Source organism: Eutrema salsugineum, unplaced genomic scaffold (genome assembly GCF_000478725.1).
Source record: "Eutrema salsugineum unplaced genomic scaffold, Eutsalg1_0 scaffold_1, whole genome shotgun sequence".
In the NCBI taxonomy this organism is placed as follows: Eukaryota; Viridiplantae; Streptophyta; class Magnoliopsida; order Brassicales; family Brassicaceae; genus Eutrema; species Eutrema salsugineum.
This window is the reverse complement of record NW_006256909.1, coordinates 3,045,055-3,061,184: the sequence shown is the minus strand read 5'-3', so window position 1 is coordinate 3,061,184 and position 16,130 is coordinate 3,045,055. Positions and strand designations below refer to the sequence as shown.

General features: G+C 31.9%; 1 protein-coding gene across 1 annotated transcript; it reads left to right on the top strand.

The window, feature by feature from the left end:
* The first annotated feature begins 3,959 nt into the window (after window positions 1-3,959).
* Window positions 3,960-5,131, top strand: LOC18029854 (ethylene-responsive transcription factor ERF043). Its single transcript, XM_006412367.2, has one exon. It carries the CDS (start codon window positions 4,254-4,256, stop codon window positions 4,905-4,907), a length of 654 nt encoding a protein of 217 aa, XP_006412430.1. The 5' UTR covers window positions 3,960-4,253; the 3' UTR covers window positions 4,908-5,131.
* Window positions 5,132-16,130: the final 10,999 nt, after the last annotated feature.

Here is a 16,130-nt window from a genome sequence, read left to right as displayed (position 1 = left end):
ATGAAATTATATTTTCAAAATTTAAATTATTTTTTTTAACGGGTTGGCCAAAAAATAGTTTAGTAAATTGTGAAATATATTAAGTAGATTAGTTTTTCCATTTTGACAATCCTATATATAATCATTGTTAACACATATTATATAAGTTATTCACTAAAAATGATAATTTGATCTCTAATAAAATATTCACAATTAAATTTTTATTTTATGAATATATATATATTAGATTTTAATCCATGTTGGTATGTATATAAGTATATATATATATATATATATTAATATCATATCACTTTCATATTTAAAAAAGCTATTAATAATTAAACCGCATAATAATATATATACAAGTAAATATCGGTCGTGTAATATTTATATAGGTATTGTTATCTAATTGTCACTAATTTTATTTATTTATATTTTTTGGTAAAAATTTTTTGTCACCAATTTAATTTAACAAAAAAATTAAATTAAATTTAAAGATAATTAAAAAATCATTACCTCGTATAATATGCGGGTTAATTCCTACTGATACATTATAAAAAGAGCTTCGTGAAGATAAGAGAGTTTTCAATGAATAAAGTTATAGTAAATAACAATTAATTACTAGTTATACTAGTGATAAATTATATAAAACATAAAATGATACGCATTAGATGAAAGTATACAAAAATATCTTAACAACCTCTGCACGACTGCACTTCCCATATATTTCTAACCAGATATTTTAAAGACTTGGAATCGGCGTTTACAACTAAGCTGCAATTCCATATCCAATAACCTTTTTATTTTTTAATTTCCATATTAAATAACTTGTTCACACTTTACACTCGAAATCGAATACTACTACCACCACATTTTCCAAATTTGACTTTTTCAGATCGTGTTTCCAACACACTTTCAGACGATTTTTATTTCAACTCAAAAAGGGGAATTGTACCTTCTATTCCCTAAACAAAGTAAGAAAGTCTTGAGGGTGCTATTAAAAGGATGAAGTTGTTACAAAAAAAATGGGATGAAGTAAAACGTCAAATTTAATGACATTTTAACCATCATAACATCCTAACATAAATGGCTCAAATTTATTACAGAATTATAAGAAAATCTCTTTATTAATAGATTAATTAGTTTTTTCTAATTAATACACTAAAATAATATGGTTAAAATTGGAATTTTGTATTGGCAATACAAAACAACACTTTGTAAACCCTAAACAAGAATTAAAATGATACTAATTATGAATATAAAGAGATTAAACTTAGAAAAACAAAAATGTAGTCTATCTAATTTTGAGATTTTTGTTTGCCAATTTGCTAATTTTTTGTCCAAAATAACCCCATATTTTTTTCTACTGTGTACCTTTTTTTTCTTGTGTCGACTAGTCATATTGTACTTTCACTGAATGAAACTTAATATAATACCTTATATAATATATGGTAGCAGGGTGTAATAATTGAATCACGTGAGACCGTGGTTTGTCTTGGTTGGGACACGTGTTACGCGGATCTTTAAACCGTAGTCAAAAAGGGGTCCAAGAGTTGTCGAGATAACACGAACACTGTGTAACCCAGCAAAGACAGCTGGATTATCTATCCGTACGATTTTTTTTTTTTCTTCTTCTTCAACATTTGTCGACTTCTTCACTCTCTCTTTCTTAGTAATACTACTCTACTACTATCTTTTTTTTTTGTAATTAATAGTTAAATTTGTAGTCTTCATTAACTTCATTCAATATTTTGGGCTGCTGATATCTGATTCCAGCTCATAAATTACTAGTGGGTGTGGGTGGACCAACAAAAATATATAAAAGGCTGACGTCGACAAATAAAAAATTAGAAAAAAATCTGTGTGGATTATTATTGAACGACGATGACAAAGTACTAGCAAAAGAAATTAAAATTTCGTTTTCCAACTTAAGAATAAATCTTTCAACCATTGAAACTAGTACAAATTCGTTGCCACATTACATATTTGCTATAATTTTTTTTGTAAAATATATTGGATCTTCATAAATAATTGTATTTGTATGTATCGATCGGTCGGTCAGTTTTAGGCTGAGTTAATTAATTCTTAAAAAAAGCATGCTGTTAATATAGAATAATCTTACTGTGTTCATTCGTATTTGAACAGTTTTAAGGGTCTAATAATATAACTTTTCTAGTCTAAAATCAAACACCAACAGTAATGATTTGGGACAAAAATTTTAACAATTTCGAGTGCGCACAATGAAACTTTCACTTTTGTCTTTTTTATAAATTTTTTTTTTCTTATGTCTTTAGAAGAATTATATCACAAGAACAAAAAAGGAATGGGAAGATAGATTTGCTAATTTCTACATACCAAGATGATGGAGTAAACGCTTCTATTTAGAATTTTTATAAATTTTAACCGAAGGTATTCATAACAATTAATTACAACAATCAAGGTATATTTACATAACAAAATGTTTAATATTTACAACAATTAATTATTCAAAATGTATTATATTTACGACAATCAAGTATAATTGAATTTATTTGTAAATATTCATAACAAAATGTTTTATATTTACAACAATTAATTAACTAAGTGAAGCCCTCATATCCATATATATAGCATATGTGAATGATTTATAAGCTATCGTGCATATTGATTCACATTACATACAAACTATTTTCAGAAATTTTATTGATTTGTGATAAGGAACAGTGCATATTCATGGATATATACGGCTACATTCTTATCCATTCTTCTGAATTCTTTACATTCTGAACAAAACTATCGTATAAATAAACATTCGTGCAAATATAGCTAAAATAGACGAAAACTCATATCTTTTCTCAGCAAACAAAAAAAAAATCAAAAACTTAATTTAAAAGTCCGCGTTATCACTATTTGATATTGTCGACACTATTGATGATGTAATAATGGAGCAACTTTTTGAATATGAATTGGCTTTTTTAGAACCCCACCACCAAAGGAGAAAAGGACAACTTCATAATATAGTCTTTGAATAGATCCATTGCAATGATGGGTGTAAATCTTGCCTGATTAATATAAACCTTTGGTGGTGTTAGATTAACATAATTAAAACATTCGTCTCTAGCCGACACAAAGTATGTAATTCACTGATATGGTAATGTATTCACATTCGAAACGTTCAATCTCTTTTCCTTTTGCGCACTTGGTAAAATTTGATTTAGGTAGTATAACTTTTTGAGAGAGTAGTTTGGAATATCAAAATTAATAATTAAGGTGTTCTCATGCTATCGTTTGATCATGTGTAAAGGTTTCGATGGTTATGTTAACCAAGTTTTCGAAAGTTTAAGTTTCTCCATTGTTTTAGAAACGAATTGATCAGCGGTTCAAGAAGACATAATTTAATGCATATATGTCGTCGTACTGTACTGACATAGCTTAAAAGTTATTACGTCCTACTAGCTTCCTCCTTAGGGTTGCCGACTTAACCAATTCATTTAAAATTAATTGTTGTAAATATAAAACATTTTGGATAATGACGCAAAAACAAATTCTTTCTAGTTATGAGCTTCAATAAATCTAACAGAACTGGTGACGATACGTACCCTGCCGTAGATTCGAATCCTTGCACACGTTTCAAGTCTTACAAATGAAAAATACTGAAGATGTTCAGAGAACTTTAACAAAAAAAGATGATCAGAGAGTCTTGTCGAATTATTTACTTTTTGGGAAATCTAATAATTCGAAAAAGAACAAAAATTACATGGCTTATATCTGTAGGAACTTGTAACTCGTCACATCACAAAAAAAAAAAAAAAAGCAAAAGAGATTAGAAAACATCATCTCGTGTTTCGCGTCATAAATGAAAAGATAAATTTAGCTTTTAACGAAAATCATAGATAGAGATACATCCACACCAACCTCTCGTAGGTAAGCTTATGGGTCCGTCACTCTCTTTCCACCACATATAAATACAGAGAGTATGTGATGTATATAATATATATTCAGTGTGAGTTAATACTAAATATTGAAAAATCATTGAGATATTTGGAAACATCCAAAAAAAAAGAGACTAGAAATTTCACCAAACAATGATACAAACAAGAACTATCTTTTCTAACCCTTACACCCCAAATATTGTCTCGCCTTAACTACTTTTAATATTCTTTCTTTGTTTTTTTTTTGGGTATAAGAGACAATTCGAAATCTGAAATCCAATTAAGAGAAAAACAAAAATTCAGTCTTTTTGGCATTACGTCGAACACTTGGAAGGCATAAAGCTTAAAACTTGGAAGATAACAATGGTGGAATCTTCACTTGGTTCCGACAAGGAGAAGAAAGGAAGTAAGCAGCCAGTTTATCGTGGAGTGCGCATGAGGAGCTGGGGAAAATGGGTTTCGGAGATTCGTGAGCCACGGAAAAAATCGAGGATCTGGCTCGGTACTTTTCCGACGGCGGAGATGGCGATGCGTGCTCACGACGTGGCGGCTTTGAGCATCAAAGGAACTTCTGCCATTCTCAATTTCCCTGAGCTCTCAGAATTTTTGCCCCGACCCGCCTCGCTCAGCCCGCGTGACGTCAGAGCCGCGGCGACCAAAGCTGCTTTCATGGAATTCGATACGGCGCCGTTTGGTCTTGAGAGCGAGAACAGCGAAACGGCGGCGTCTAATAATAGGTCAGAGAGCGAGACGGCGTCGTTCTCTTCGTCTTCGGCGAGCAGCATTTATGAGGAGAGTTCGGTCTCCGACCATCTGGACGAGATCGTGGAGTTGCCGAGTTTAGACACGTGTCTAGACGAGTCGAACGAGTTGCGAAGCGAGTTCGTGGTTTTTGACTCGTTGGAGTTTGTGCCATCGTGGTTACGCGGTGGTACGGAACAAGATTTTACGTTTGACAATGATTCTCCGTTTGACTCTGTTTTCGAGGAATGCTTTTCTTGGAAACAATTTCCCTGAAAATTTAAATATATATTTCTCCTTTTTTCGACCAAAAAAAATATTTTCTCCTTTTTTGTTATTTTTGGTTAGTTTAAATTTTCATGGGATTCTCTCTCTGGTCTTTTTTATTTTTGCTTTGCGTGAGATATCTCCAAGATGTTGATGTGTGAAATTGATAACTTTTTGTAGTTTCTCCTTTTTAGTCACTCGGTCGGTGAAATGAAAGATGATGAACTGTAATCTGTTAGTGTGTAAATTAAAGCTATAAATTAGCCGAAATAACGTGATTAGTGTTAGTCTTTTGAGATTTTTTTTTTATAAAAAAAACCTCATTGTCTTACTTAGTTTTGCAAGATCAATTAAACTCTATTTACAAGATCAATTACTTAAAACATGCAATCGCAAACGTTTGCAAACAACTAGTGAGACGCTTTTAACAAAACCAAAAAAAAAAACTATTAACTAGAGCACACCAAACTACCAAACTACCAAAGTACAAAATGTACCGCGTATACGTACGTTTACCCAAAATTGAAGACGTTCATATAATTATGTATATTGATCAGTAGAAAAATCATACTAGTTAAAATAAAGCTTAAAGTCGCGAGAACAGTGAGATTTGATTAACAAATTGGTTTCGAATGGTTTAGAGAAATAATCATCCCGTAATCTTATCTGACAGTGATTTTATAAAGGAAACAGACGTTGGAGAGCATTTTTATGGTTCCATAAATTTGTGGAGGTAAACGTCCACGTGTGTGTTTGCTTCGTGGAAGGCAAATAAAATCTGCAATTTTATAATTTGTCCCCAAAGGCAAAAATAAAATTATTCACAAAATAAAAAAGAAGAGGTAAAACCGGATCTGAGAATTTTGAGGCTATAAACAATTTAAGAATAAATATTTTTTTTGTGATTTGGAGGCTGAAAAATTCGCAAATAACCAAAGAATAGGCGGATGTTTCATCAATTTGTCCCTAAATTCAGCTCTGAGAAGAGGGCGAAACATCTTTATTCAAACAGTGTTTCAGATTAAATGAAGTTTTATTGAGTTTATTAAAAAAAGAAGAAGAAGAAGATAAGGACAGAAATAAATTCAAATTTTGATTGGTCCAATTATCACTCTTCTTGTCGTGTTGCCAATTACATCTCAACTTTATTTTGTTTCATTTTCTGTCCTTTTGAAAAAGCAAGGACGAATCATTGGCCGATGATAGTACTGTGTACTGACTAGGAGCTTAAATATCCATCGTCTAAGTAGGTTAAGCATTTTAAGTGTGCGTTCAAGATGTTATTGAATCCGTATATAATTTTTTAATTAAAAAAATTATATAGGATCCTAGAAAAAAAGCCAAATGAATTGGTGCTAATGAAGAGGAGTCTCCTAGACACCCGGTGCTAAATGGCTGTTTTGTTTCTTTATTTCAGAATTAGCACCCAAAAAACATGTTTACCGGTGGATCTAACAAGTCAAATTTGTAATAAGAGCTGATAACATCGATGTTATATTTCAAAACTATATACACCAGAGCGGCAGAGCCATTGATATGTTTAAGATTTTCTGCTAGAAAACTAAATTCGGGACATTACTATATACACAGAAAGTCCAATGATGAATAAAATCAGCAGAATAGTTTGAGCTTATATAATCAGCAGAAATTCCAACGTTCATATAATCGGAGTTCTTTATACTTTTGTGAAACTGAAATACTACCAGACACATATTTACTCAAGATTTGATATAGCCGGAGCTTTTAAAATCTTCTTTTCACTAAAAAAGCAGGTTGTACATATTTAGCCTAATCGAATTAATATGACACCTGACAACTTTTTGATTTGCAATGGACCATTCCCTAGTAGACACATAATCTTAGGATCAACAGCTTTTCTTATGCTTCATTCGTTAAATTTCTTTCCATATACAAAACTTGTATAAGATTTTATTGTTGAGTTGATTCTTTTCGTTGGTTTATGAAAATTGGATATTTGTTTAAAAACATTTTTATCATGTTTACATCATCATTATGTTAATTACTGTAGCATAATATATAAAACTTAAATGCACCGTCCAAAAAAAACTATAATGCATGCAAGTCCATGGTTATTGACAAATGGGCGACATGTAAAAGAAGGTCAGTTACAAAAGTCTACATCACAATTCACAAGAGGTGAAGGCTATTACTGGACCTGGAATACACATGTTTAAGTTTAGAATCCATAAAATTCATTAGTGGGTTTTCTAACTGGGTTGTGATCTTCGCATGAATTATTGCATTTCGCTTTTCCACCAACACTTTTAAGTAAGATTCCATTCACTTTATGATTCTATTCATAGACAGCGAAATCCTAACAAGAGTTTTCCATATTTCAACTGTTGTGTCGGTGTTATCTTTTATTATTATTTTGGTATCATATCATTTAATATTTATACATGTAGAGCTTTATGAATTTCTATTTACAAAACGCTATTATATAGCATAATGACCAGTGTCCCAGTAATCATCAGACGGGTTTATAATGATCCATTTTTTTCTGTTAATTCGAAATGATCCATAAACATTCCATGGTATCATGATGATGGTGGCCTAATGAAAATTGAAAATAGTAGTTCGAATAAAAAAAAAAACTGTGGTCATTCCAAATTAATTACTATGCAGAAATTTAAAATAACATTAGCTTTGTAAATTATTAAATTGGATTATATATAAATTGTAAACAAGTCAAAATTCTAATATGTATATAAAAAAAACTTGGTAGCCAAAAAATTAAAAAAACCACCATTAAAAAAAAACTATCTGGCCCTATGAAAACAAATTAATGACCCGAATCTTGAATTTGCTTAATCCGTTTGTGTTCCGGATCAGATATGTATATACTGTAATAAAATCTATTTTGTTTCTTCTAAAGCAAAGGAACGCAGAACGTTCCATCGATTATAAGACCGCCTAGCATCCTAAGCTTCATCATTCGTAATATTGAACAGACTCTTCTCGTTCCCGTCTCCTCAGTGTGACCAACTCGGCAGTAGCCTCAGGTCTGGTCCTCCTTCATCGGAGACACACCTCGTCACATGGTTCAAAGGAGAGTTCTTACAACGTTTATATTGTATTCCACTCCGAATATGAACAAAACTCTTCTATTTTTATTCTTCTTGTGAACTAAGATTTAACACTCTTCTATCTCAAGGTTGCAGCAACATGACGTTAACGTATTTGTTGTGGATAGCAAAAAAAAAAGGAACGCGACCCCATCCACATCTTATCCGACAACAAGCCCAAATAGTAACATAATGTTATCTACACATTGATACCAATCTGGGCCTTAATTTACGGCTTATATAAATGTCCACTGGGGCATGGTATAAACAGTACAAACTTCTGTCGCAATTTCCATCTCAAATTCTTCATACCCTATCCGATATTGTAAACTAAAACAATGACTCATCTTGTAACCTTTTTCCGACGGAAGTAAACAAAACAGCCAGAAATTCGACTGTGGTTCCAATTTAAACTCTTAACTGTTTGGGCCTAATGGCATCTTGAGTTGACCAACATAGAAAGACTTCATCAATTGGGATAAATATCTTCAACAGATAAACCCTAAGGCACACCAGTTGAACCATTTGTTGTAGTCTTACGAATGATGATAATTAAACAACTTCCAGCAATGATGCAACTTCCGACGACTTTCACCTAACGCCAAATAAGTTTAATAACAAAATGTACAATTAAACTGTTTTGTTTTATCATTTATGATTATTGTTATTACAATTATGATAATGAAGAGAAACCCTAGCTGATAAAGTTATATTGATTTTTTTTATATACTTTTTCCGTCTAGTTTCATATACCGACAAATTTGTTAAAAACTAATTTTCGCCCACTAATAAAGGCATCTTCGTTATATGTTCAACAATACTAATATGTGGAAATGATTGTGTCAACGGTGTACAAACAAAACTCTCAATTAATTTTTGTTTATTTGTTTTGTATAGAATTTTTTTGACATAACAATTTTGTTGTTTGAAATATTTAAATCTGTTTACAACAAATTTTTTTTTAAAAAAAAATTTTGAGAGTATATTGTCGACTTCCACCTTATAAATATATCCAGATAATACTTTCCTGTTACTTTCCTTAATAAGAAAATGGTAAAATCACGAATGAAAATAAAAACTATATAGTTTCTTTTTGGGGGTCAAAAACACTATTTAGTTTTAAAATATTGTGCCTGCATATTTTCTTTTATAACATGAAATTTATAAATCTGTTAATTTTACAATGACCCAGAAAATATTCATATACTGTACCTGAAAAAAATTAATTGCACATTATTTTTCCTAATTAACTATACAAATCTTTATAAGTATGAAAAAAGCATTCGCTGAACCCACAATATTTTCACTAATATAGTCACTTTAAAAAGAAGGCAATAACTATATATATATATATAGATATGGAGCTTTCTTTGTGGGGAAACTCTGATTTTGTCCGCCACACAACTGACCAAAATCAATAAAATAATGTCATTTGATTTAATACATTGTAGGAATCAATTGGGGCATGAAGGGACATTAAGCAATTATAAAAAGGGCGTTGAATACAAACAACGAGTTCTAAAATGCACTCATCTCATGCACCATATGACGCTTTAGTGATGACATCTTTAGGGTTTAGTGGCTCACTGGCTCATCGACAAATTTTGTATTTCAGATGTTCTTAGCTTTCCATTATTAAAGGTCGCATTGGTTCCAAAAAGAAAAGGGGAAGAAAAATAGAAATATAGAGGTGGAATTGGGAAATCCCGAAATTTAACTAAAGTTAGAGTTAACATTTGGAAGTCCCTTGTTCAAAAAAAAAATTTGGAAGTCCCGAAAATTTAACTAAAATTTTTTTTACAAGAAAAAAAAAATTAACGATATAAAACTAAATATATATTTAGTCACCTATGAATATATTAACTCTAACTTTAGTTAATATTTGTTATCCTCGAAGCAGATGGCTAAAAATATATTTGATATATTTACTCATGAGTGATGATTACACACTGCATCAGTAATACTATATAAATTTTTTTGACATGAATATCTATGTGGCGGAAAATTAATTCAATTTAGATGGTTTCAGAATTAAAGTCCACAAAGGGTGTCTCACAATGTTAATAAGTAGAGGCAGAGCCACGAGTATAGACAGATCTAAACTACATGTTTGTCTGTGCCAGATCAAAATATTAAAGATTACTTTTAAACTCTTTGTTGTTCTGTGTTGTATTAGGAGTGTATTTCGCTAATTCGCTCTCCTTTGCGAAATGCAAACTAAAATATATGTATCTTCAAATGTTTTGTTTTATAAGCGCTAGACACTAATTGAACTTATCATTAAAATTTTACATAAATTTATAAGTATCTTCAATTCAATCTGTACGTAATAAAATTATATTTTTGGTAAAATAAGGTGCTGAGTTGACATTTCATATGAACATATTTTCACCTAGAAATTTAATGCAATTAATCAGAATTATAATGAGATTCAGTAGCATTTTAGTAATAGGGGAGATAACCGTTAATGATTAAATGAAGTGATTATTCTTAAGACTAGAGACACATAACAGATGAGTCAAACAAATGTGGCAAACATATGGACCCAAATCGTAGTTTAATTTTATAATGAATCTCCTATTAGTTGCCATGGAGTTATTGTATACTACAATCTAAATTTTCGAATATATATATATATATATATATATATATATATATTATGAAATTGGACATTTTCCTTTTTCCCAATTGGGTATATGACTAGGAATAATAGAGGGCCATGTACTCAAACCAATAATACAACAGCAGAATCATATAGCGACTAAAAGAAATAAATAGTTTACATATTGTTTTTAATGTTTTTGGCTACTATACGCAGTTATCTTATAAAATAATAATAGGCTTCTTCCGTTTAGAATAATCGTCATATCGAAACTTCAAATGGATCTAATCAAACGTGCTTCTTTCGTTTAAACTTCCAAATCCACAGAAACAACGTCAAATAATTCGGGCTCTATCATTACTTGTATCTTCCCCCCTCCCCCCATAGAAGATTGTCTGTCTGACCATTAGAAACCCACTTGAACCAGACTCTTGACACAGACTTGCCTGTGGTGTGGTTCCTTTTATTAAACCATTTATCCGCTTGCAATGGTTCTATTAGACATGTTCATTTGGAAGCATTAACTGTCAGTCACTATTAATCCACCAATCATATTAATGTGTCTCTTGCCCAAAAACTTAAGGATGTTATAATATATACGAAACGTATATAATCCCTCCCTAGCTTTTACGATAATTTGGCTTCGAAACATGGGAATACTCGATTTATTATATTTCGTGTGCTATTTTGTGACGCTTTGGCCAGCACGATCGATGGATCCACAATTTTTAGCACTTATATAGGTTCCTCGTTAATCGTTATCTATCAAAAATACATTACTCCAAAAATAAGTAGAAGGCTTGTCTACAAGCTTCGCATATAATCTATATATTAAGAACGTTTATATGTTTTTTTTACCAAAAAAAAAACGTTTATATGTTTTACACTATATAGGACTAAAATATAGTAGCTTACGAGACGGTGATGATATTAATACAAACTATTTGGATACAAGAAAAAAAACTATTTGGATACATGTCACTAATTAACCTAGAAATTGACTTAAATGATTGAATAAATGACTAAGACATAAACTCATGGTTTTTGTTAGTGATGTCTTTTGTTATTATCAGATTCAAACTCGAAAACTAATTACCAACTCCCATATTATATTCATGGTGTAAATATACAGTTCTTTCCTTAATTAGTTGTTGATTATCTTTATGCGTTAATACAGGAATTAATCATGCGAATTTCCCAAACGTTAGAATATACCCACTTCGCATGGCCCATATGAACAGTGTAAACGTACAATATTTACTATCATCAAACATGATTTACCTTAAAATTACATTCATCAATGCATCTGACGGAAAGAATAGTAAATATTAAATACACACATATGGCCATATATATCAACGGCCAGATGGATCATATACAGTAGAACCTCTATAAATTAATATTCGATAGATTAGTAATCACTATAAATTAATAAATTTTGTTGGTTCCAAATCGGGTCAATATAAAAATATATCAAATTCGATAAGATAATAAGATAATAATTTTTTTTTAAATCCTTATGTAAATATATGGTCCCAACAAAAATATAAATTAATAATTATATAAATTTATGCAAATATATGTATATATAACATTCTAAAATATAACTAATGTATTTATTTTTACTTAAAGTTAAAATCTCATTGGTTCTCATATCTCTAATTACTATATCAATAGCTCTTATTGCTGTTTTATTATATACATTCAAAATTTATGATGATTTTTTGATGTGATAATTGATATTTTTATCTGTAAATGTTTTTAAACGTATTGTAATGTTATCTTTAATTTATCATCAATAATATTGATAATAGCCATAGTTTGTTTTTTTTTTAATTTTAAACTTATGAACATATATATTTTTACATAAACAATCCAATATGATGTTAAAAACTGTTTTATTACGATAGTTATGATTGTTAATCATAATTTATATTATGAGATTTGTTAAAATTTTAAAATATAAATTATTTAGAAAATTATACGTGGAAAATAAATGTTCTCTATAAATTAATATTAATTTATAAATAAATTAATATCACGATAAATTAAGAAAATATCATAGTCCCAATATTATTAATTTATAGAGGTTTTACTATATTAATTGTATATATGATTATAGTTAATTGGGATCTACTCATTGCTAATACACTACAAGAAAACAATGGTTTTCCGACGGTCCATTACGATCGTCGTAAATTTGCAACGATTTTACGACGATTTTACGTCTAATTTAAAAACCGTCGTAAAACCGTCGTATAAAATCGTATAAAAAAATCGTCGTAAACTCAACGTACAATTTACGACGAATTACGACGATTATACATCGATAACGAGAGATTTGCAAGTCGTCGTATATTCGTCGTAATTTTGCGACGACTTTGCGACGACTTTACGACGACTTTGTTTCGATGTACATATTACGACGATTGTACGTCGAAAAAGGAGTTAGGTGAAAAACATTTAAAACATGTGTACCTAACAATTGTAGATTATCGCAAAATCGTCGTAAACTTGTCGTAATATGATTGGTGAATGTAAAACCGTCGTAAAAAGTCGTCGTAAAAGCGATGTAAAGCCCGAAATTTTCCTATAAATAGATCTTCATTCCTTCATTCAATCACAACACATCATCATTCAAACATAAGAGCATCTTCATCTTGGAGACCCATTGTAGGTCTCTTAAATTTTAGTATAGTGTTGTAAATCCTTATATATTGGGTTGTCCATTGCTGAAAACCCGAATTAAGATATTACTTTGAATCAAAGAAGTAATAATATTATAAGGTTAATTTACTTCATTCACGTGGCTAGACGTGACACAAGAGACCACCTATATATAGTTATTGTCTAATCAATAAAAAGAGATATTATTTTGAGTTTATTTTCAAGATGTCTATATACGAGCTAAGAAGTTGGATGTATATGCGTAAAGATTCAGATGGGGCGTTGACAGAAGAATTCAAGAACGGGTTAGAAATATTTATGTATCAGGCTACAAATATGGAGAGAACGAAAGATAGTGGGAAGATGTTTTGTCCTTGTTTGAAATGCAAGAATACGAGGTATACACTAACCAAAACCGTGTGGACGCATTTATTAAATAGAGGGTTTATGCCGCAATATTTTGTTTGGTATCTACATGGAGAAGGATATGGCAGTAATACTCATGGGAATGCTGGTAGTAGTAGTAATTACCAAAGTCATGTTGATATTGATGAATCGAATTATGGTCATCAGCCTAATCAGTATCAATATGACCAAAGTGTAGATCATGATAGGATGCACGAAATGGTGACTGATGCATTTCATGAAACGCATACGGGTAATGCTGTTGAGGAACCTAATGTAGATGCCAAACGATTTTATGATTTGTTAGACAATGCTAATCAGCCAATCTACGAAGGATGTAGAGAAGGCTTGTCTAAATTATCGTTGGCAGCTAGGATGATGTCAATTAAAACAGATCATAACCTGGCTGAGGTTTGCATGGATGATTGGGCTGATCTTCTGAAGGAGTATCTACCGGAGGATAACTTGGCAGCGGGAACATACTACGAAATTCAGAAGTTGATTTTTAGTCTTGGTCTACCTTCTGAGATGATAGATGTATGTGTTGACAATTGTATGATTTTTTGGAAAGACGATGATCAGCTGGAGGAATGTCGATTTTGCCATAAACCAAGATACAAGCCTCAAACTGGTGGGCGTAAAAAGATACCGTACCAACGTATGTGGTATCTCCCTATAACTGATAGGTTAAAACGGCTTTATCAATCTGAAAGGACAGCTGCATCAATGAGATGGCATGCGGAACATACACAAGTAGATGGAGAAGTTGTTCATCCATCAGATGCAAAGGCATGGAAACACTTCAATATGGTATACCCAGATTTTGCTAAGTTCAAACGGAATGTCTATCTTGGTCTGTGCACTGATGGTTTTAGTCCATTTGGTATGTCTGGTAGACAATATTCATTATGGCCAGTAATCCTAACTCCTTATAACCTTCCTCCAGATTTGTGCATGCAAAGGGAATTTCTTTTCCTAAGTATTTTGGTTCCAGGTCCAAATCATCCGAAGCGAGCTCTCGATGTATTTCTTCAGCCACTCATCCATGAGTTGAATCAGTTATGGTATACTGGCGTTCGTACATATGACTGTTCTACGAGGAAGAATTTTACTATGCGGGCTGTGCTTATGTGGACAATAAGCGATTTCCCCGCTTACGGTATGCTATCAGGCTGGACTACACATGGGAGGCTATCTTGTCCTTATTGTCTTCATCGAACTGATGCGTTTCAGCTAAAACATGGTAGAAAAACTTGTTGGTTTGATTGTCACCGAAGGTTTTTACCGGATAACCATCCATATCGGAGGAACAAGAGGTTATTTTTGAAGAACAAAAGTGTACGTGTTCCTCCTCCCGTTAATTTAACAGGAGCTGATATACAGGTGCAAATAGATCATTGGAGGGCAGAAGAAACAGTAACTCGTGGGGGAAACTGGCACACTCCTACAAATATGCCTGAAGGTTATGGAGTTCATCATAATTGGCACAAGAAAAGTATCTTCTGGCAACTACCTTATTGGAAAGATCATCTGCTCAGACACAATCTTGATGTCATGCACATTGAAAAAAACTTTTTTGATAACATCATGCATACAATTATGAACGTAGCGGGAAGAACAAAAGACAATGGTAAATCAAGATTGGATTTGCCTGATTTATGCAACAGAAGTGAGTTGCATCTGAGAAACGGGAAAGCACCAGTTCCTGTATTTCGGTTGAGTGCAGATCAAAAGTCAGCACTGTTCAGATGGGTTTCTTCTGACGTTAAATTTCCTGATGGGTATGTCTCTAATCTTTCCAAATCTGTTGAGAAGGGGGTAAAGTTTGCTGGGATGAAAAGCCATGACTGCCATGTCTTTATGCAACGATTATTTCCATTTGCATTTGCTGAACTCTTGCCCAAAAACGTCCATGAAGCTATTGGAGGCATTGGTGCTTTTTTTCGGGATCTTAGTACACGAACATTATCAGTTTATGTAATATCACATGTTGATGAGGAGATTTTCTTAATAGACCCTCGAAACAGGCAACTTGAAGATCTTCCCGATGATACAGAAGAAGAAGGTGATGATGAGTTTGCTGGAACCGATGATGACGATTTGGCGAAAGAAGACGGTGATGGTGATGAAGTAATAGAGGAAGATGAATCTGATTGAATTTCATGCATTGCACCCCCGTGAATGTTTGTTATTATCAAACTTTTAGAACACAGTAATAATTTATGCTAAGAAACTCATCGACCCTTAGTGTTCCCTCCTTGGTCGATGAGTTTCTTAGCATAAATTTGATTATACGACGGTTTTACGACGACTCAATTTTACGACGGTTTTACGACGATTTGTCTAAACCCTAAACCCTAAGTCTAGGGTTTAATGCCCTGAATGAATAGGGTTTAGACATTACGACGTCTTTACGACGAACCATCGTAATGTCATCGTAACGTAAGACGGTTTTACGACGAGTACACTATT